We start from the raw sequence: 23,371 nt of genomic DNA, 5'->3' as shown, positions 1-23,371 counted from the left end.
CATCTAAGAATTAATGACTTTGATCTTGCTTGGCAGTGACCACCTTTTTGAGTCACATATCATGTCACTGATGCAATCATCAGGGTTGGTTTGTTGGCAGTGGAGTAAGAAATATTAGGAGATGAGTGATGATAAAAGACTGGTTTATGAGTAATGACATAAGGACATGTTCCAATAAATGTACTTTAATGCTCATTACTCATGGACCTGCATTGCCTGTAACTCTCTCCCTACTTTCCATGACAAGTTTTGGCGATTTCAACTTGACCGAAACCAGAAGAGGAGTGATAAAGGTTGAGGGGAGAAAAAGACCTGCAAGACCTGGAGTGACTAGAAGGAAGAAAAGATTGTTTCTGATGTTGAATACAAAACGATTCTATCAAACTTTAAAAATATTAATCTTGGTTACAGTGTAAAGTCTCGTGTGATACCAATACAAAACTTATATTCATATTCATAATTTCATGTGATTTAACACAGGAGTTTGCTTGATATGTATGTTATTTTTTTTATAACACTCAATGCTATCGCCTCTTACCAATGACAAGAAATTGTATCTTGAGGAATCTTGAAGATAAATATGTTCAAATCTTCTAGATATGATATATGGATTAAACTCATCTCCATCCTCTGTAATTGTAAGGTGATGTGAGCTTGAGAAAAACTTGGTCTGTCCTTTTTATGTACAAAAAAAGAGAAATGAAATTAACAATAAAATCAATTGCTTTTTACTTTCCTCACAACACCCCTAATTCAAGAAACAATATCACCCCAGAATTTGCATCAGAATATAAATTTTCAAATACAAAGCATCAAATATGGATAACTTTCTAGAACTTTAGAAGGCATGTAATTTGAGATATTTCCCAGAAGTAATTGGCATATTCTGTCCAAAAAACATGGGGATATTAGTCTCTCATCGATGCTGTGAGAGTTATTATTTTGATAGTCACTCTTGGCTGTGTATTACACAATATCATTCCATTCCATAGTCCCATGTCTATTACCAGTGTGTAGATTTACTGCATTTAATGGCATCTTCAATTTCATTTCTTTGTTCTGTCATCAATGAAAACAGTACATTTCAATGTTATTTCAAGATGCTTATTCATGTGTTATAACACTTTTTTTTACACAATATGTTACATTGTATCGTCAAGTTACTTACTTCAAATAAAGTAAACTTATGAGTTTCAATCGAGTGAAGAGCTTGTAGATTACTTTGCGTGTGCATTGCTCATTTATCAGCCAGAATATACCCCAATGAAATGATGTGTGTATGAGGGATAATGCATGTGTTTCATTTTGTGAGTTTAAAGGAGAATGTAACCCTAATATATACATGTATGTGGATTGAATGAATGCAACATCAGTAGAACACATCAGTGAAAGTTTAAGGCAAATCAGACAATCCATTCAAAATTTATGACTTTTTAAGTTTTGGTGTTGCAGTCGCTGTATGAGAAGACTACCATATTTTGTGACATCACATATGGCCAATGATAAAGAAAATTCAACATATTTTCACTTGTCTAGCATTACAAAAGAGCACTTACAGTACTTCCCTCTTTCAAAAAGCAGGGGGAATAATATTACCCATACCATTATGTCAGTAACAAGTCAAAGGAATGTGTTCTTTTCATAAAAAATGTAACTTTGTGGAATTCTCTGTATACAAATTGTATTTTCTTCATGTCATTTTCTATACGTGACGTCACAAACTGTTGTACTCTTCTCATCTATTGATGGCTGCACTGAAAATTCAAAAAAGCACAACATTTGACCTGACTTCATGATTTTCATCAAACTTTTGCTGATGTGTTCCATTGATATTACTATATTCAATTAATGCGCATGTTATTTGGGTTTCATTTCCCTCTAACTTAGAAGCCCAGTTATAGATTTTGCACGGGAAATGCAATGTATGTGATGTTTATTTGTAGCACGCAAGCCATGTAGTAATACTCTTTTGAATTACACAAACATTTGAAAACACTGAAGTACACCAAATATCTCAAATTGTAATCACAGCCTGGGAGGGGGGGGGGGGGGTATCATTGATAAGGGTACATAAGGGAAACCCTTTGCTGTCTAACAATTCAGGGGTATTTATATTTCAGTAGACTACTGGTTCATCATTTCATGGAAGATACTACGAAGTTTTTCATCTTCAGTGGTTTTGTCTGATACGTAAAGGACAAGTTCACCTTCACAGACATGTGGGTTGAGTGAATGCAACAATATTTAGTAGAACACATCGGTGAAAGTTTGAGGAAAATCGGACAATCCATTCGAAAATTATGAATTTTAGAAATTTCTGCTCACTCAAGGCTCGATGAGAAGACTACTATAGCTTGTGATGTCACATGTGTAGAACGATATAAAGAAAGAATAAAGAAAATTCAACATATTTTCACTTTTCTCGCTAAACAAAAGAACACTTGACTTCTCTTTTTCAGAAGGCAGGGGGAATAATATTACCCTTAACATATGTCAATAACAAGTTGAAAAAATTTGCACTTTATTAAAAAAGTGAAGTTTTGTGAAATTCTCTTTTTATTTTCTTTATATCGTTGTACGCATATGACATCATATACTGTAGTACTCTTCTCATCCGGCAGTGACTGTGCAGATACTTTAAAAATTCATAACTTTTGAACGGATAGTCCGATTTTCCCCAAACTTTCACTGATGTGTTCTACCAATATTGTTGCATTCACTCAATCCACATGTTTATAAAGGTGGACTTGTCCTTTAATAATCCCACGCACAAGCTTTGATTTTATGTTTGATATATGAAAGTGAAATTATACAATATCTTTTCAATTGGTTTGCAAAGCTTAACACAGGTCTTGACAAAAGTTTTGAAATCATGATTATGTAGTGGTTCATTTGGAAGTTTCCACGGAGGGTGAAAAAAAGATTAACATGAATGAGAAAGTGTTGTGTATTGAGTACCACACTTGATTTTATGTTTGATATATGAAAGTGAAATTTTACAATATCTTTTCAATTGGTTTGCAAAGCTAAACACAGGCCTTGACAAAAGTTTTTGAAATCATCTTTACGTAGTGGTTCGTTTGGAAGTTTCCACGGAGGGTGAAAAAAAGATTAACATGAATAAGAAAGTGTTGTGTATTGAGTGCCACACTTGCAGATGACTCAAAGTTTTATTGTACTTTCATGCGCACTGAAATTTTGGGCGTATGTGTTTGTGTTTTCATGTGTCTGTGTGTTTGTATGTGTATGTTTGTTTAAGGTGATAAAAATCATTATGCCTATGTTCGAAAGGGTGCTGGAGGTGTTATTTTTGCCTGTTGTGTGTCCCATAAAGTTTATAAGTGCCACCGAGAAGACGAGAATGTTCTTCGCATTCTTGTCCTTTTCGGGTCCGAGAAGGCGAGATCGGCGATATCTCGTCTTCTCGACCTCTCAGGTTCGAGAAGACAAGATCTCGATCACATCATGCCTTCTACTCACCTTCTCGGACTCCGGTTCAGTTCAGTTCAATTCAATTCAATTCAGATACATTTATTTCAGTCAGATCAATCACAAAATACAGTTGTATGCAGGGGTATATTTTACATGGAACATGATAGCTAACAAACAGTGATCAGGGGGGCATTTCATGAAGCATTTTGTCCGACAACTTTGTCGGACAAATTTCCTCTCAGCCAATCAGATGCAAGGATTTCAGTAGCTTTTAACAGTTTGTCGGACAAAATATCTGACAAAATGCTTCAAAAGATGCCCCCAAGGGGCATTTCATGAAGCATTTTGTCCGACAAAGTTGTCGGACAAATTTGTTCTCAGCCAATCAGATGCAAGGATTTCAGTAGCTTGTAACAGTTTGTCAGAAAAATATCCGACCAAAACACGTAATTTGTGTTGGGTTGCCCTGATATGAATGACAGAGTGAATAAGATTGATACAAGAATGACACCCCCACCCACCCACCCACACACACACACACACACACACACACACACACACACAATAGAAAAGAAAATAAGAACAAGAAAAAAATGTTCACAGACCATGCCCCCCCCCCAAAAAAAAAAAAAATACAAATAATTTCAGTGTGTTTATCTACCCTCGATCAACAATTCTAGCAAATCTCACTTCTTACAGCGAACTGATGACAGGTATCTTTTAAATCTTCATAGATGGGACTCTTTGCGGACCCATCAAAGTCGAGGAGGAATTACCGAGGAAAAGAATGAGAGACGTAAGATCGGGAGAACAGTTTCTTACTTTAGGAATTAAGGTCAAAACCACGAAGGAGACAGATTAGTCTCTAAGCAAGTAAGGATTGACACTGCCAATGTTTTATCGGAATCCAGTGATGCGGTTGTCTTGCTGAAATAAGATGGCACAAATCAATGAGAGAAAACAGTAGCTGTGACAAACTGGACAATTCTGTTGAGTTAACGTGTATGCCTTGGTCATGGCAGCAAATGGTCGATTTTAACTCGCCGTCGGAACAGTCTCGGCGTTTTTGCGAGCTTGGTTGCAGCTCATTTGAAATGATGAGTCGATGCTAAAGTGGGAATCCCATTGGCTTGGGGACTAGGTGGCGACTTGGTGGTAACTCGATTCTCGCTGGTTTACGGAGACATCTTTGCGACGTCTACGTGGCGTTTGCTGGAGACTAGCCTGATCTCCGTGGAGTCGCGAGAGAATCGGAATCGAATTTGTTCGATTTTTTTTTTTTTTTCGGAGACCTTTTCCAGTCTCCGGCTGGTCTCGGAGATGTCTTCACGACGTCCTTGTGCCCGCGAGGTCTCTGAGACGTGTCCGCGACCATGCGGAGACCCATTGACAACTTAGAAGACGTCTTAGAGACTTCGCGGCGACGTCGCGGCGACATCTCCACGACTTCGTGGCGAATGAGTTATTACCTTGTTTGGGAAGTCGCCCCGGAGTCTCCTTCTCGGTGAGAGCGCAAGCAAGCCATTTTTGGTCTTTCAAATCGCACAAGTCGCGGCTACGTCTCCTCCAGTGAGATATAGGCCCTTTTAGTTTTCATATGGAAGTTTTGAGCTCGGTGAAAAAAGAAAATACATGAATTCAGAATACATTACACACGTAATGAACGCAACCTTTCATATGAAATACTATACGGTACACGCTTGACAACAATTGGTTTATGCGTTTATGCATAGCTTTGCATGTTGTTTGATGCGCCTAGTCGTCACAATGCAGATACCTGTCTTCCATCTCAAAATCGAAGTGATGATTTCCGAAACGAATAGAAAGTAGAACAGATGTAAAATGATTTTCATGCAAAAATACACGTGCAAGAGAAATTCGTCGGTTTACAAGTGTACCAGTATCTACTCCGCCCCCCCCCCCCCAAAAAAAAATGAATAAAACAAAACAGGAACGGAAACGGGCTATTCAGTTCATATGTTGCTACTGTGTATTACGTAATCGGAATCCGGATTGCATGTATTAGTCGTTGTTATGTCAGGCAAGAATAGGGGGAGAGTTTAACGATTGTCAGGAACATTCTTTGTGGGTAAAATTTGAACAGTTTTGTAAACAAGTCCTTTGGAAGGTGCGGAATGTCTCCACAGCTCAAGATTAGTGATAGTTTGACTGTTGAAAAGGTGTTGCCGTGGAACGTTCATAGGCCTCCTCCGTGGTTCCTCGCGACTAAGAAATGCAGCTAGATCCAGTGTTGTCATGTGTGCCGTCTGAGCATACATGATTTCTGACGTGGTCCTCTCCAAGAAGTTTACGGAATCCTGCTATTAGGTATGTATCATAGAGCATGCTGTGATTATTCCAGTTTCTCGTCTTCCAGTTTGCGTGCGCGTCGTGTTCAAACACTCTCTGCTGTCAGGTTTCACTAAATTTCAATTTAGGGAGCTATTTCGTTCCGCGATACCAAAAAGATTATACTTGCTGCCGGGAACGAGGAGGAAATGTGTATATAGTGCTTGCAAGTTTGTACGTTTATACTCGTCTCATAGAGCCTTCCAGGCATAAAGCTATACATTAATGTAGTTCGATTTAGCTAAAAGCATGATTCGGAAAGTGTTCCTTTTTTTGTAACCCTAAGGTGTGAGTTTCTTCAATTTGTCTCCCTCTTCAAATTAAATTTGCTGTTTTCCGACATGCAGTTGCGATCTTAACAAATTTATTTTGAATTTGAAGAAACTCACTCATTTAACCTTCACCCCTCTGAATGATATCTTTCTTTCAACCTTAACCCTATCATAATTTATTTAATCTGTCCGAATCCAGCATAGACCCAGTTTTCTTCAATTTTCTCATCCCGATATTGTATACATTGCGCCATGGTTGGAAATGATATTTCCAATGGTATATGATTATTGTTCATCTTTTCTTCTTTTTTTTTGGGGGGGGGGGGGTGGGGGTTACAAAAGGAATTCTTACCCATGAGTTTGTGTACAATAACTGGTAACCTTATTCGAATGCGATCCAGGTAAAATGGAGTACAGTGATTTTGATTCGATACTGTGGTCAGCGAAATGCAATAACTGTAATTTGTTTGCAAAGCGTGGTAAACACCACGTCCGGATCGTTATGACTATGTTCTCACCATAAAGGTTTACAAGAACATAAAATTTAGTGACTGATCGTTGAATCTGGATTTGTTCATGTTAATGACACAACAAAATGAATTGTAAAGAAAGCAGCCACTTAATGGTATACCCCAGCTTTCAGATCCCTTCGAAAAAATAAGCAAAGCAATGCAAACAGCATATATATGTTAGATGGAGATAAAGATGAACACTATTTTATGAACCAGTAACATTCAAAACATTTTGTACGTGTTTTAATTGAACATGACCGAGAGAGAGAGAGAGAACAAAAACACAAGAGAGCGACAAATCCTGCTGGCCGTTCTCGTCCAGTGATGGACAGGATGGACAAGCCTCTGGTCGTGCTTGGCTGCACACTGTTTGGTGGTCTGGACATTATCGCGGCCATCGGACTCGTCACTGTGGGAGTCTACGCGACATTGGAAGAAGGGATCGTCTTCTCACTCAAGACGCCATTATGGATTGGAGGAGCGGTAAGTTTTACTACCTTGACTTGCATCTTATAATGTGCGGTCATACTGGTAAAAGATTGAGAAGTTTAAGATCGCGAAGTCTTGACGATCTTTTGTTGAGCCGTCCCGCTGGCAAAGATCGAGAAGTTTGGCGGGGGTAGCATAGGGGGATATGTCCCTAGTTAGAGTGAGAAGTTTCTCGACAAGTTTGCGGTGACACTAGCAAAACTTTGATATCTTGTATAGAGATTGCGATCTTAAACTTCTCGATCTTTTGCCAGTCTGACCGCGCCTTTTGTCGGAAGACAAACGATCGCGAAGACTTCGCGACCTCAATCCTCGCGATCTTTTGCCAGTGTGACTACTTCCGCTACAGACTAGATGATACCAAAATAAGTTGCAAAATCTGAATGATTGTATATATCCCTTAACAAACCTTCCCGACTTAAAAGTATACGATGTAAATAGGCCTTGGGAATACTGAATCTGAGAACACTGTACTATGAGTTTACATGACTTTATTCTGCCTTTAAATATTCTAGAACTTGATTTCGCTTGGGAAAATAATGGAATAATGTGACAACACAATGTTGTTATTCTACAACTTGATTTTACCGAGTCAAACTTAATTTGAGGTAATTAAAAGAGTCCATTCAAATTTGTAAGAATATGTGTATTCATTATTTATCGAATTTATTTCATTAGATTATACATATTTGGGAATCATCCGACAAACATGATATGACGACATCTCGCATAATCAAAATATAATCTACCGAACAAGTCAGTATTTCAAAATGGAGAAATTTGAAAGTGTGAAATGTAATAGGGGATATGGGACATGTTTCTTTTATTAAACCTCTGTGTGTGAAATTTGTAATTTCTGTGCATCTCAGTGTCAATTTTGTACAGAGGATGATCACGGAACTAATTATGTAACCTGGCAGTGTGTGTGTTGCGTGCAAGTTTGCTTGTTTGTCAAACTGACAGGCTTTCAGGTTAAAATGTCTTGCGTAATTATGATTGTTGTTGCGTGTGTGTGCTGTGTGGTCGAGGCACCGCTGGGTACCATGGTCGAGGGGTTTCGCAGTGCCATGCCAAGTCTGTTCATGGCGCCGCGCCGCTGCCAAAGAAACTTCTGCCCAGCCATCCGGGAGTTGCGCGTATTACATGAATGATTTCAGAGTGGGTAATTTCCCGGCCAGCCCCTTTATCTTTATGAATCTACAGTAGAAAGTGACCAGAGGGCATGCACTTTGAGTGTCAAAAAGTGAGAGATAGAGACAGAGAGAGAGACAGAGACAGACAGACAGACAGACAGACGGACAGACAAAGTATTAACCCATTAATCCCAAAAAGACATTTTTGCAGCTTGGTGTTGCTTCTTTTTTGTCAAAGTTAGTGCTTTACAAGGTGCAGCAAAGTTGTATATTTCGTGTGAACCCTTTGTTGTTTGTATATATATATATATATATATATATATATATATTGTTTTTTTTTCCGTTAAGATGCCTCTATTGGTAAATTATAAATGATTCTTAAACAGGCAACAAATACGAAGACTGAACTCTGTTTGTCTCGCAAATATACTTTAAGCTTGATGTTAGGTGGTAATGATGGCGTTTGTGACTTTGTTATAGATTTTGTTGGTTTTAACTTGTTTACTTTGTCATTAGATTTTCGTCGGTGGCGCACTCATCGTTGGAATTGCACTGTGTGGGACCCATTCTTACAAGAAGGTAAATAAAACAAACAATTTCATTGCTGTTGGGACTATAAATAAAATATAATGAAGTGTAAATTGGATAGAATCACTGTTTATATGCCTTGAAAGACTACAACATTCATAGATTACAATTTGTGACGCATTTTTCTATCAGGCCATTATCAATCTGTGTCCTATAAGACCGTAGAATTTAATGCAAGACCATCGCACTTTGCGCTGATATCTCAGTTTGTTTTGTTTTTGTTTTTGTTTTTTTAGAGTAGACGTAATATCAATAATACAGAGGAATATTCACCACACACACTTTGCTATATAGACGTCTAGCTCTACGTTTGATTTGTTGCTGATGAGACTCGATCACATTCAACGACTGTTACACACGTTTATACGTCATCCAATCTGTAACATAATTGATCACTGGGTTTTTTGTTTGTTTGTTTGTTTGTTTGTTTGTTTGTGAATTGTTAATTATAATCTTTTATTGTAAGGCTTACACATTACTGCTCTAAAAAAATCCGTTGATATTTCATGATATTTTGCCGGAATTTAGACAAGACTAGCATCTCATAGATAAATGCCAGAAAGTAGGAAGTGGTATATTTTAGCCTTCTACTTACAACATACTTAAACTGGATGCCTTGCAAGAATGCTTGGTTGAGATAACCATGGAGAGAGAGAGTAGCCTAGAACCCCCACCGTTGTACTACTATAATGCTTGTCGTCTGCTGCATAAAAATTCTTACCGACAGAACTTGACGATGCTGGTCGTGAGTGGAGTTGCTTCCGTTCTCTGTAGTGCCGGCGTGATGATGCTCGAATTCGCCGAGAAAGCCGTGATCTTTGAGTCCTCCGGTCCGAGTCTGATCGGAGACCGAGACTTTGAAGCAGAGGAGATTGTTTGGCCTTCCTTTTACATCAGTGAGTCATGGTCCTCTAATTGGTATTTTGATTTCAGCTTTGTCGACATTATACGTGAATCTTGCACAACAAAGTATATTTCAGCACCATATTCAAGGTCTGAAAAAAAAATCCGGACCAGTTTAAAGTAAGTTTGACAAAAAGATTTTTTTTTTTTTTTTTTTTTTTTTGGTGAATGAAACTTTAATCAAAGTGGGGTGAAGATTAAGAAAGTTGTGCAATTGTGAAGTCTTGCTTATTTTCACAAAACAGTTATTGAACAGTCATCATTAATATGCAAATAAGTGAGTTCATGATGCCATCGCCTCGCAGCTTGCCATATAGTTTGTCGAAAAATTGGAAATTTTCAGTTTTTCTTTCCAGCGCAATTTTGCTCAGTCTCATATCCTAATATATAATTAAATATATATTATATATATATATATATATATATATATATATATATATATATATATTATATAATGAAGGATTATCTGGTAAAGTAATTCAGCCCCCGAAAAAAAAGAGTACATTTGGTTTCACGTTTAACAAACGCGATCAGTGGTCAAACTATGAGGTGATGACATCATCAACACACTTATCAGCGTTTTCATATCAACTGTTAGGTAATTGTTGTGCAAAAAAAAAAAAAAGCGAAACGTCATCATTTCATAACTTCAAGAATTTTTGTTTAATTCTGATTAAATTTTCACTGATGTATTCAAGAAAATAGTGTTTCTTTTCATAGTAACTTTTAATTGGTCTGAAATTCCCCTAATAGGCATAAGGTTCATATCCCAAGACCTGTGTGAATGATTTTTACTCTCACAAGTATAACACGAGTGAATTTGAACATGAATTAAATGACGTTTCACTTTTTGGGCTAATTTCATAAAAAGATGTTATAGGACAGTAGTTCTTGCTAGAATAGCAAACTCTTGCAGGAACAGCCAATCAGGAAGCAGGATTCTTGTCATTACCATATGTAACACTTAATGCTATTATTTCAGCAAAAGTTGATAATCAAAGCTACTTTCTATGAAATTAAGCCCAGATGCGCGAGTGCACGTCAGAAATTTCTTCGCATTCTGCACTGATCGTTACTTTGTTCACATTCTCACTCATCTCGATTTCACGCGTTCAGTTTACCTCGTGTGTTTGGTGTCTAACGTCATCGGTCTCGTGTCGTCGGTTCTCGGCTTCCTCTACATCTACTGCCTTCTGGTGGCGCCCTTCAGACGACAGGAATGGAAAGCCTACCAATCCCCTGACAAAAACAACGAGCTCTCCAAGCCAGCAAAGACCAGGTATTCCTTCAAGGTAGGTGGAAAACGCCTAGCTGCTTAACAACCAAGCAACTTATAGATGTGATAGTCTGTGTGCCCGATATATATGTCGATTGCAGATCGTTATTCGGAAGGTTCGTTATGCCGGATGTTTGTAATTCCGAAAATGAAATAAGAAACGTTAATCCGAAAATGAAATAAGGATCGTTAATCCGAAAATGAAATAAAGTCCGTTTTTCCAAAGATTCCTTTATCCGGAAAAAAAAAAATGTTCTGAAGGTTCGTGAATGCGAGAACTTAACAAGGTTCGTAATTTTGAAAATTCATTTTAATGCACCTGTTTGTTTGCTTTCTTTTTTGTTTGCTTATTTTGTTGTTGTTTGCTGTTGTTGTTGTTGTTGTTGTTAATTGTTGCTGCGTCGTCGCTGCGTCCTCGTCGTCGTTGTTGTTGCTTTTCAATTTCGGATTAAAATGTCTTGCGGTAATTACTCGCATATCGAAACAGTACATGTCCATCATTGTCTCCGCCGAGAAACGTCATTAATGTATGTTCTTATCGGCGTTTGTTTGTCTGTTGTCTGTCAGCAGTGTATGTCACATGGGAATTGACGATTTTTTTTTTTTTTTTTTTTTTTTGCCTTTTGCATTTTATTGGAGGGGCTGACTTAGTCATGATGATTTACAATATTTTTCAGCTAGAGTCAGTGGCATTAGATTACAAGGCAGACGCGCTACCGACCGAGCCACGTCACCACCCTTACAATGAAAAAAAAAAAAAATAAACGAACCTTATGTATTATGATGACAGTAGTGCTATTTCATCACATAAAAAACAGAAGTTGTCGGACAAAGCATTAGACGGAAGATTCTGAGCAATCACATCTTTGTAGAGTGCGCTCATGATTATGATTGACATTTCGCTTCATCCGAGTGCGCAAATATTTGTACGAGATGCATTCAGTGTTAACTTCTGTGAGCTATATCACCGTAAAAGAAAAAAAAAAGTGAATTAAAACACAATGAGAAATGGAAGACTTTTATTTTTGGATTCTGCTCTCTGTTCATTACCTCAGAAAAGTCTCCGTTTCAATGTCTGTTTGTAAATAAATTCAGCTTATTATAATACGTAGAAAAGTCGTGAGTAATTTCGGCCACGTGATACCTATACTGCGAAATGAGTGTAGATAGAAATGGGAAATTCAAAGGGGGGGGGGGGGTTACACCGCCGGGATTAAATGGACGCAAAGACAGAGAACGTAGGCCTATACATGCACGTGAAGAATGAAAGAAAGAAGGAGGAAGAGGAGAAAGATACAACGACAAAGAAGGGAGATTATGAGGAGGAGAGTGAGGAAAAGAGGAATTAATGCAGGTGAACGCTAACGCTGACATATGATTTTCTTCATTTTCCAGCATTCGAAGTTGCTGCAGAAGGAGGGCGGGGAGATGCGCTGTGTCGAAGAAGAGAGCGAGATTCCCCAGACGAGTTGGATATATGATACGGACGGCGCCGAACCCCCGCCCAGGCCACCTCTAGTGAGACAGAAAACACAGCTTGATAAGGTGTGTGATTTATATAATATTGACTGGCCTCGAGGGAGATACCAGAAAATATTGCCCAAACTGAAAGAATATTGCCCGAGTCGAAGACGAGGGCAATATTCTTTCAGTGCGGGCAATATTTATCTGGTATCTCCCTCAAGGCCAGTCAATATCATAATTATTACCTATCCCCAAGGTAAATTAAGATAATATGTGACTACAGCTATACACTATGATATAGATCAAGCCACATTTGACTACTTGTAGATCATCACCAACATGTCGAATAATTGAAAAATTGTTCATCAATGTATATTATTCAACTCCAACTTCAAAGATACATATGTAGTTGTAACAGGCGAACTTCAAACATCTGAACGCTTTTACACTTAAATTTATTTTTGCTTCTGTTTCAATTTGGAGAGTTGTAATAACTGATGGTCACTGTGCAGTTAGTCATTGTTTGACGCGTCGTGCTGCTGGAACTAGTGGAAGTGGTCGTCCTTGTATGAGTTGATTTATCGGCGTTCTTCTGCGGTGCGTGTAATCGACACGCAGCGACGTCCTTGAATGTTTTCTCTTCGTGGTCGATCGGAATGTTTACATGAGGTGGGAAGAGAAGGAGTGGAATCTCTCTTCCCACCTCCCTGTTTTACAGTGCACTCCCGTTATAACGAACACGCGGTTATAACAAAATTCTGGTTATAACGAAGTAAAAATTTGGGCTGCAATGTCATCCACTCTATGTATTTCTATCGTTTATTTGTTCGCTTATAACAAAATTCCGATATGACAAAAGAATAACTGCCGGTCCCGAGGATTTCGTTATAACGAGAGCCCACTGTATATGTAAAACCCCGGATGCTCGTAATATGCTCTAATATCGCCCGCTGAACTCCCGACCCTGCAAAATACCAACTGTAATTGCCTCGCAAAACTACCTCGTATAGGTAATAATTGATGATGATTACGATGATACTATTTTTATCACGATCTTATTTGCGCAGAGTCCCAGGTAACATGCCCATATGGGACCCATACGGGCATACTCCGGGCCACGTGGGCCACCTGGGTTAGGGTAAATCCCATATGTATTTAGCATCAGGCCCATATGGGATAACCCATATGGGTTTTTAAATGGGACTGCCCATGTGGGTATCATAATGGAAATGAACTGGGCAAACCCATCTGGGTAAGATTGTTAAATGCCCATATGGGTTACACATGTGAAAAAAATGGGTAAACCCATCTGGGCAAGATATGTAAATACGCATATGGGTTTCATATGGGTATAAAATGGGCAAAGCTATCTGGGTAAAATATGCAATGCCCATATGCATACCATATGGGAATCTACTGGGTGAATCCATATGGGTAATAAATGTAAATATCCATATGGGTTTTCTATGGGAATGAGCTGGGCAAACCCATCTGGGTAAAATAAGTAAATGTCCATATGGGTTACACAATCATGTGAACAAAATGGGTAAACCCATCTGGGCGAGATATGTAAATACCCGTATGGGTTTCATATGGGTATAAAATGGGCAAAGCTATCTGGGTAAAATATGCAATGCCCATATGCATTCCATATGGGAATCTACTGGGTGAATCCATCTGGGCAATAAATGTAAATATCCATATGGGTTTCCTATGGGAATGAGCTTGGCAAACCCATCTGGGTAAAATAAGTAAATGTCCATATGGGTTACACATGTGAACAAAATGGGTAAACCCATCTGGGCGAGATATGTAAATACCCATATGGGTTTCATATGGGTATAAAATGGGCAAAGCTATCTGGGTAAAATACGCAAAGCCCATATGCATACCATATGGGAATCTACTGGGTGAATCCATCTGGGTAATAAAATGTAAATATCCATATGGGTTTCCTATGGGAATGAGCTGGGCAAACCCATCTGGGTAAAATAAGTGAATGTCCATATGGGTTTCGTGCGAGAAATAAATGGGCAAATCCATCTGGGTGAGATATGTAAATACAGTATCTATATGGGTTTCATATGGGAATAAGCTGGGGAAACCCATCTGGGTAAAATAAGCAAATGTCTATGGGTTACACATGTGAAATAAATGGGCAAACCCATCTGGGTGAGATATGTAAATATCTATATGGGTTTCATATGGGAATGAGCTGGGCAAACCCATCTGGGTAAAATAAGTAAATGCCCATACGGGTTTCACAAGGGAAATGAATGGGGAAACCATCTGGGCAGTACATGTAAATGCCCATATGGACTCCAAATGGGAAGTAAATGGGTTAACCCACCTGTGTAATACATGCAGCCTATATGCCCGTACGGGCTCCATATGGGCATGGAATGAGCAAACCCATATGGATGAGATATCGATGCCCACATGCATACCATATGGGATACAACTGGGCAAACCGATCTGTGTGAGATCTGTCAATATACATATGGGTTTCATATGGATATGAAGTGGGTAAACCCAGCTGGGTTAGAGGTGAACATAATTATCTCTATGGGCAGCATATTGGAATGAACTGGGTAAACCCATCTGGGTAAGAGCTGAACATATCTATGTGGGTACCATATGGGAAAGAACTGGGCAAACCCATCTGAGTGACAGATGAACCTATCTATGTGGGTACCATATGGGAATGAAGTTAGCAACTTGTGACCCATCTGGGTAAGAGCTGATCATATCTTTTTTGGGAACCTTATAAGAAAAAACTAGGCAAACCCATGTGGGTAATAGATGAACATACCACTAGGTACCATAATGAACTGGGCAATCCATCTGGGCAAGAGATGAACATAATACCATATGGGAATGAACTGAGCAAAAATCTGGGCAGGAGATAAACATATTTATGTGGTACCATGTTGGAATGAACTGGGCAAACGCATTTGAGTAAGAGCTGAACATATCTTTTTGGCTATACCATTTGGGAAAGAACTGGGCAAACCCATCTGGGTAATAGATTAACCTATCTATGAGGGTATACCATATTATTGGAATGAACTGCGCAACCAATTTGGGTAAGAGATGAACATATCTATATGTGGGTGCCATACGGGAATGAACTTGGTAAACCCATCTGGGTTAGAGATGGACATCTACGTCTATTTGGGTACGTTATGGGAATGAACTGGGCATGAGATCAACATATTTATGTGGGTAAAATATTGGAATGAACTGGGCAAACCCATTTGGGTAAGAGATGATGTGGGTACCATACTGGAATGAACTGGGCAAACCCATCTGGGTAGAAGATGAGCATAATCTATTTGGGTATCATATGGGAATGACCTGGGCAAACCCATCTGGGGAATAGATGTAAATGCTTATATGGGTTTCATATGGGGTCAACCTGGGTAGAACCATCTGGGTAAGATATGCAAATGCCCATATGGGATTTACATGGGAATGAACTGGGTTAACCCACTTGCTCATCATAACACACCCCTACCTGAAAATGGAACTGACCCAGAATTTGAAAAGAGGGTCCGGTTCATGCCCGTTATGCAGTGCAGTATATATGAAATGGCATTAGGACTGAATGATCTCCTTCAGTACAGTCAGAGCTTGATGATCATCTGTCTTCGCCTCATTTTAGGTAAGTAAATAAACTTATTTTTGTCAGCATGTTGTATTTCAGGTAAAGATGTCGATTGCAAGTTATTGAAAAAGCTAATCCCAAGTCGGCAAGCTATAAAGGCGATATAACAAATATGTAAGTTGGGATGGTATGTGAGCATGTTGCCTCAATGGATCATCCATAGAATGTTACACATGTTGATAGAGAGGTGTATTCAAAGGTTATATGCCTGCTGTGTTATATGATTTTGTTTAATTCTTATGTCAATATTGCTTTATATATTTGATTTGGGGTTTAATCTCGTACTCTGTGTATAGAAATCTATGCTGTAACGCTCAACCTGGCTAGCATTATGTCATTTTCATTTCAATACTTCATATCATTGAGTTTCATTTTAAAAAAAACGCAGTAACAGTATTTGAGAAAGCATTCACGCATACAAAATTTTACAAATAATTGCAATAAAAGGGAAAACACTAGCTGTGAGCTGTATTGAAAGAAAGGGAGCTGCTGAAAGCATTCAGTGATTGTAATTGCAGTTCACTCATAGTTTAAAGTATACATTATGATGATATCAAATCAGAAATTACATTTTTACATGCATGTATCATAATGGAAACATTAAAAATCTAGACTCGCTATTTTCGGGTTCACCACGAAAGCCCAAGTGGAGAATAAGTTTATGCGCAGTACTGTGTAATGGTTTGGTATGAACACGTCCCACACAGTAGTGGTAGTACAGCTGTGTAGTATTCAATCCTGAACCATCTAAACACACCCACACCGTACGGTACTTAGTATGAGGAGCTGGCAAGGTCATTCAACCTCCCCAACTCCACAGCATCTCTGCAGAAGGCTGTGGTCAGTTGTTTGGGTTATAATAAAGTCACAAAGGTCACATTCCACTGCAGGGAGACTCACCTCCCTGATTCCATAAGAAAACACCAATTCTCAAATGAGTGGACGACATATGCATATTTAGCTTGGCTCTATTACTAGATTGACTGTATGTCCTGACAATTAACTGGAAAGCACAAGTATTTTTGCAGCTACCAAATACTAAGCGTGTGAGAAAGACGCTTAGCTTCAGAAATATTACAGTTAGTTTTACTGTGACATGCATAAAATGAGGAAAGGAAAAAAAGGAGGAGATCTGAGTGAGTGAAGCCTAACTGCGATTTTCATGCTCCTGTATTATCAGAGATGTGTATACAACGTGTACGTAACACTTTAAACACAGTAATACGTTTCACAGTATAGTAATCAGTATAGCAGTGGCATTTGGAAATAATATTTCCAAATGCCACTATATGAAAACAAGTATATACATGTATAGGCCTACTAATATTTGTGTCATCATAGCTCTAGTTGGCATATTTTTTTTCTATCTACCATAAATATGTTTATATTGTTTAGTTGTATTACTCCTTCTCTAAAGAGGTAATTGATAACCATAATGCATTCCCTCTTATGATAGAAGTACAATTGTAAGATAGTTTGGGGGTTTAAAGGCTATCTATAGTGTATTGTTGTGTCTCAAATTCTTTCTAAGAAATAAGTCATGTATAGGTTTATAAATCATACTAGATTATGAGCTTAAATAGATTTGATTTATAGGCCCTACTGGTAGTCAATATCGAGTAAATAGCAATTAATTGTTGGATTAACTTCATATCGTTTGTCCAAAATATTTATTGACCACTCGCAATCTCTTTTAATGTATACACATATTCCTTTGTCTGTGTCTGTCTTTCTGTTCACTTAATCAAATTATACTCAAAATTTACTAAAATTATACGTTCTCCTAAATCTTACTTATCATTTACCATTTCATGGATAATCAAAACTTGTCCTTTGATCTTCCTGGGTTTGTTTTACAATCAAATGAATTAAAAGATTCATTCAAAAAAAAAATCCTACGTAATGAGATGAGGTGTAAGTTGATATCTTTCTACTCAAGCAGTAAGTTTTATGCAATGCTCTAAGTCGTTTATCCAAATTCGTAATTGTAATTTCCTTTGCTCTGCATGTATAACAACTATATTTATCCTTAGACTGATTTTGTTTTCTTGTTTCACAATCAAATGAAGATTGAAATAGATACATTGCATTTGCAAAAGATTTTCTAGTGTATAATTCGATATTATTTCCATTATATGAAAATGAAAACCAGTGGTAATACATGTACACTGAAAATATTTCTGTCCCTCTCTTCATCTTTCTCTCTCTCTTTCCCTTTGAAGCTTATTCATTTTGATAGTTTTAAACTACGTATATGACCCTCTAGTTATGAAGAAAGTCGAACAAATCCTGTAAGAGTAGGCTAACAGTTATATACTGAATTTTTTTAATCCATGTAACTATGCATTCCTTTATACAGTCATGTATTCAAACACAGTGTAATGTTGCATGCCTGTATCTCTCAATAATTGAATCTAGCAATATTTCTGATGAATAACATGTGTAACACATTCTATATGAAGATTGTAATTTCGTGAATATATTTCTCCCTCTGTCCTTGCAGATCTGGTGAAGAGAAAAGATGGAAAAACACAGCAAGACCTCACGCAGCACACATTTTAAGGTCTACACAATAAGAAATCAGAACAGTGGAATAAAATAGCTGGATGGACAAAAACAGAGGCGGTTTGCAGCACAGGTTCAGGGAGAATTAGATGGCAACACCAAAATTTCAAAAGTGCATAATTTTTGACAGAATTGTGCAATTTTCTTCAAACCTTACTGAACTGTTCTTTTCATATTGCTGCATTCACCCAATCAACATGTTTAGTTTGGGTATTATTCCCCTTACAGAAGCTGTTAAAAAGATCTCACCGTTTCTAGCTTTTACGCTTGTTTATCAAGTAATATTATGAATGCCTATATCCAGCTGAGGGACACAGGTCAACAGATTTCAATTAGAACAATGCACAAATACACTGTATATTCACTTTGAGAATAAGATACTTGATCTATTGACTACATACATTCAAGAGTGAATTGAGGGGAATAACACCTCTCTATGTGTAGGTCATTGGTGGTGGTGGATGTACAGTGTATATACAGTATGTTTACATGGTATTTAGGTAGCTTTCGTAGATGTGCCACGTACCTTACTAGGGCTGTTCATCGAAGAAATAAACACAAAATCTACACAATAAGTGGACTGCTCATAACAGAGGTTTGGTGTCAGTTTTCCATCAACTCAACGTGCAAGTGTCTCCTGCCATTGCCGCTGGGCAAGCTGTGGTTAATCATAATGAGGTAGGCCTGTTCCATAGGTTAAAGACACGATATGGTAAACTCACCGTTTGCAAAAATGTTAGCCACGTTACCCAGATGGGACCCACGGTGTACCTATATGTACCATCTTGGATCCCCCATATGGGTCCCATGTAAATCTTGGGTGCAAATTCCTAGGGGCCCCATATATGCATACCCATGTGGGACCCATGGTGAAACCCCATCTGAAGCCCATATGGGGAACTCACATGGTGCCCACATATCTACCACATACATTACCAAGATGGGTCCCATTGGGAACCCATATGGGTCATTTTGGATTGCCCATATGGGTCCCATGTAAATCTAGGGTGCAAAATACTAGGGGCCCCATATGGGCATACCCATGTGGGACCCATGATGAAACCCCACCAAAAGCCCATATAGGATAACCCACATGGTGCCCACATATTTACCACATACGTTGCCCAGATGGGTCCCACAAGGAACCCATATGTGTCAATTGGGATCGCCCATATGGGTCCCATGTAAATCTCGGGTGCAAAATCCTAGGGGCCCCATATGGGCATACCCATGTGAGACCCATGATGAAACCCCACACAAAGCCCATATGGGATAACCCACACAGTGCCCACATATTTACCACATACGTTGCCCAGATGGGTCCCAAAAGGAACCCATATGTGTCATTTGGGATTGCCCATATGGGTCCCATGTAAATCTTGGGTGCAAAATCCTAGGGGCCCCATATGGGCATACCCATGTGGGACCCATGATGATTTCCCAGCTAAAGCCCATATGGGAAAACCGTCATAGTGCCCACATATTTACCACATATATTACCCACATGGGCCCCAGCGGGAACTCATATGGGCCATCTGGGATCGCCCATATGGGTCCCATGTAAATCTTGGGTGCAAAATCCTAGGGGTCCCATATGGGCATACCCATGTGGGACCCATATTCAAACCCATATTGGGCCCATATGCAACCCATATGGGCATGTTACCTGGGGTATAGCTTCTTCAGCGTTATAGTATACCATTCGATAGAACGGCCACGTCATTACCATTACCCAAGAATTGCCAAATAGGCTCTACCAATTTCACTGACCAAGTTCTTCATCTCTTCCTAATATAGAGACAAAGAAGGGTAGGGATAGGCAATATATATTTCTCATGAGTAGACGAAGACGCTCCTACGTCCGAGACTCCAACTCTTCCGCTTTGATGCCATTTTGGAACAAAAAGATCTCCCGCTCAACCACTTGAGTTCGAATGTTCTCCCGCTCTAGCCATGTGTTCTCTTTAACATTATTTTGTTTCCCTTGTAAGCTTTAGCCTTCTTCCTCCCAACATTATTTAGTCAGTAATGTTGAAAAGAAATTAAGATAGCACTATAACCATAGATCTAGAACTCTGGATTCCGGCCGCAAGAGACGTCGCGCATCGCTCTCGTGATGTGCGCCACACGATCAGATTCTCAAGTGTTCTAGAGTCCCAGCAAGATGGTTCATCATCTCCAGTTTAGTTTACGAGATGATTGGATGAAGACCCAGCTACATATGCTTGCATTGGCAACGTGTGTCTGAATGTATGTTTTTACATTCTTTACACTTACCCTTCTAACATTGTTTCGCAGGCAGTTGTGGAAGAACTCCAGCATCACAGCACGTTCGTGGAACACCAGCACCAAACCCATGCACTATCAACTCCACCTCCTCCTGCCACTCCGCCAGCGCCTCCACCTCCACCGCTGCTGCGGTCCAGTCTCACCTCACACGACGGATCCAGCAATGATTTGGAGAGGAACAACCAACAGCGGTCGACAGCTCGAAGTCTGGAACGCTACCCAATACCTCGGAAGTACAGCGGGAAGAGGCAGGGGAATCTCCGGCGCTCCCTGAGTGGTAGAGCTTCAAAGAATTGTCATCACGGGGATCCTGGACAGCATCACCAGACTATCCTTACCACTGAGACCGATGGACAATACCCCCAGTACATCTCGGCTACCACTGAAAACCGAATGGACTCTGCTCATCGCGGTGACCACGGTGACGACGATGCCACATGCCAACCCATGAGTCGCGTCCATCACCGTCGCAGCGGTAGAGACCAGTCGTCTTTCTACTGTCATCCCATGCAACACAGTCCTAGCATCCACGGCGCTAGTGATACACGTTCGCATGCTGCTTCAGCTTCCCATTCCAAGGATGACGAAGGGGTCGACATCGAGACGCCGACATCGTCATCGAGAGAGCATTTTGAAAAGAGATGCGCAACGTATCCCGCACGGCCCGCGGAGCTGTCTCGGCGCCACACCACTCCAGCCACCAAATCACAATCGTTCCCCAACACAGCACCGCAGCATCAAATTGGATCTGACGTCCATGACGGACCAAGGTTTTCACATCAATACACCCATCAGGCCAGCGCCAAACATGATGGTCATCAACCTCCGACACCGACGCAGCGAAAATACACCGGCAAGGAACCAGCTGTTCCCAAGCCCCTGCGCCACCCTCCCCCTGATGGTGAATTGGTTCCACAGCACACGCCCGAGTCCGGTAAATGGGATCACGGTATCATAAGAATGTTTTCGGCAACTCCTGTTACTCACAGAGGAAACGGAAGAAGTGTAGTTGGTGGAGAGGGAGGTCAGCACCATCACCATCGTGACTGTGGCAGTTCGGATGAACGCTGCTGGGATGCCCCCAGCACATCAACTCAACACAGAGACCCCACCTGGCACCACCAGAAGAGTTTCCACGCCGGCGAAGCTGCCATAGTAAATCCTCCAGCACATCATCATGGTTACCATGACAACAGAAGACACCAAGCACTGCATCAACTCTACCGCCAGGAAGCCACGTATCTAGACGACGAGAAGCATTGCCCAGCAGAAACAGGACGAAGTGTAAATGCAGGCGGGGGTGATGAAGTCGGGAGGATTAACCAGGAGATGCATGAAGTTACACACGAGCGGTACTACATGGATGACGGTTTCCATGGAAACATGAATCTGCCCGAACATCCGGCAGTGGTTGAGCAGGATGATGTCGATCACCTACGACCACGTCTCGCACTGAGCAACACGCAAGTCCATGTGAATCCCTCGCAGGAATACTACGTGACCTCTACAAGGTTGTAGATGTTGATTTGCATTTAGGAATACGAGACAAATGATTTCCTCAATTGTATTTCATTGAGTCAATCAAACAAGGACTTTTATCACCTAGTGAAGGTTCATTATGTTAATGAAACAAGAATGTACCTTTCTTTAAAGACAGCTAAGGGGTCATTCCCATTCCCCACCCCGTTCCCTCACATGAAAATATAAAAACACAAGCAAACCTATGAATATCCGATGATCCCACCAATAGATTTTCCAACGGAATGGGGGGGGGGGGGGGGAGGAACATCGACTATATCACAAGTACTTCACCTGATTATTCTCTGGCTGTACCCCCTAATGTTCTGTGGTCCCTGGTTTTAAAATATCAGTAACAATAATAGTCAAATATATGAACTACACAAATACATGTATATGTTCTATGTTAGAAATCGGATCTGCAAGAAATGGGTCTGTATGACTGCAATATATTAAATTGAAGTTTCAACAGAGGAAAGGAAATACTCCAGCTGGTATATGAAATCTGTTTTGTATTTCTTCACCAACAAATATATCAAATACAAGTGTGCATGTGCTTTAAAATTGTCCAGTATAAGTTTTTGTGCTATTTTCATAGATTGAGATTTAGAAATTGGTTATTGTCCTGTAAAATGCGTTGTAATAACTTACCTTTAGGTAATTCTGGAAAGACATTTTGAGGACAGAATATGCCTCGTCTAAAACATGGAATGTTGTGTCCCTGTTGGATAAAGAATGTGTATATGGGTTACATTGACCGAAGCTGGTACGCTGAACTTGGTTTCAAAGTCGGGAGATTCTCGCTCGCTCAGAAATCACTGGTAATTAATTGTATGTATGCAAGTTTGTGTGAGAGAGTGGCATCAATTACTTTGAATTAGGAAGGGATGTATGTCTTTATGCTACAGGAGAAG

General features: G+C 39.7%; 1 protein-coding gene across 1 annotated transcript; it reads left to right on the top strand.

Annotated features, from left to right (window-relative positions):
- The first annotated feature begins 6,787 nt into the window (after positions 1-6,787).
- LOC140240865 (uncharacterized) lies at positions 6,788-22,637 on the top strand. The gene is made up of 6 exons (XM_072320638.1): positions 6,788-7,048; positions 8,704-8,766; positions 9,503-9,671; positions 10,795-10,970; positions 12,350-12,499; positions 20,949-22,637. Exons 1-6 carry the CDS (start codon positions 6,890-6,892, stop codon positions 22,455-22,457), a joined length of 2,226 nt encoding a protein of 741 aa, XP_072176739.1. The 5' UTR covers positions 6,788-6,889; the 3' UTR covers positions 22,458-22,637.
- The last annotated feature ends 734 nt before the right edge of the window (positions 22,638-23,371 follow it).

The sequence above is a fragment of the Diadema setosum genome, chromosome 17, assembly GCF_964275005.1.
Source record: "Diadema setosum chromosome 17, eeDiaSeto1, whole genome shotgun sequence".
Taxonomy (NCBI): domain Eukaryota; kingdom Metazoa; phylum Echinodermata; class Echinoidea; order Diadematoida; family Diadematidae; genus Diadema; species Diadema setosum.
The sequence above is the reverse complement of the archived record's forward strand: the minus strand, read 5'-3'. Positions and strand labels throughout refer to the sequence as shown.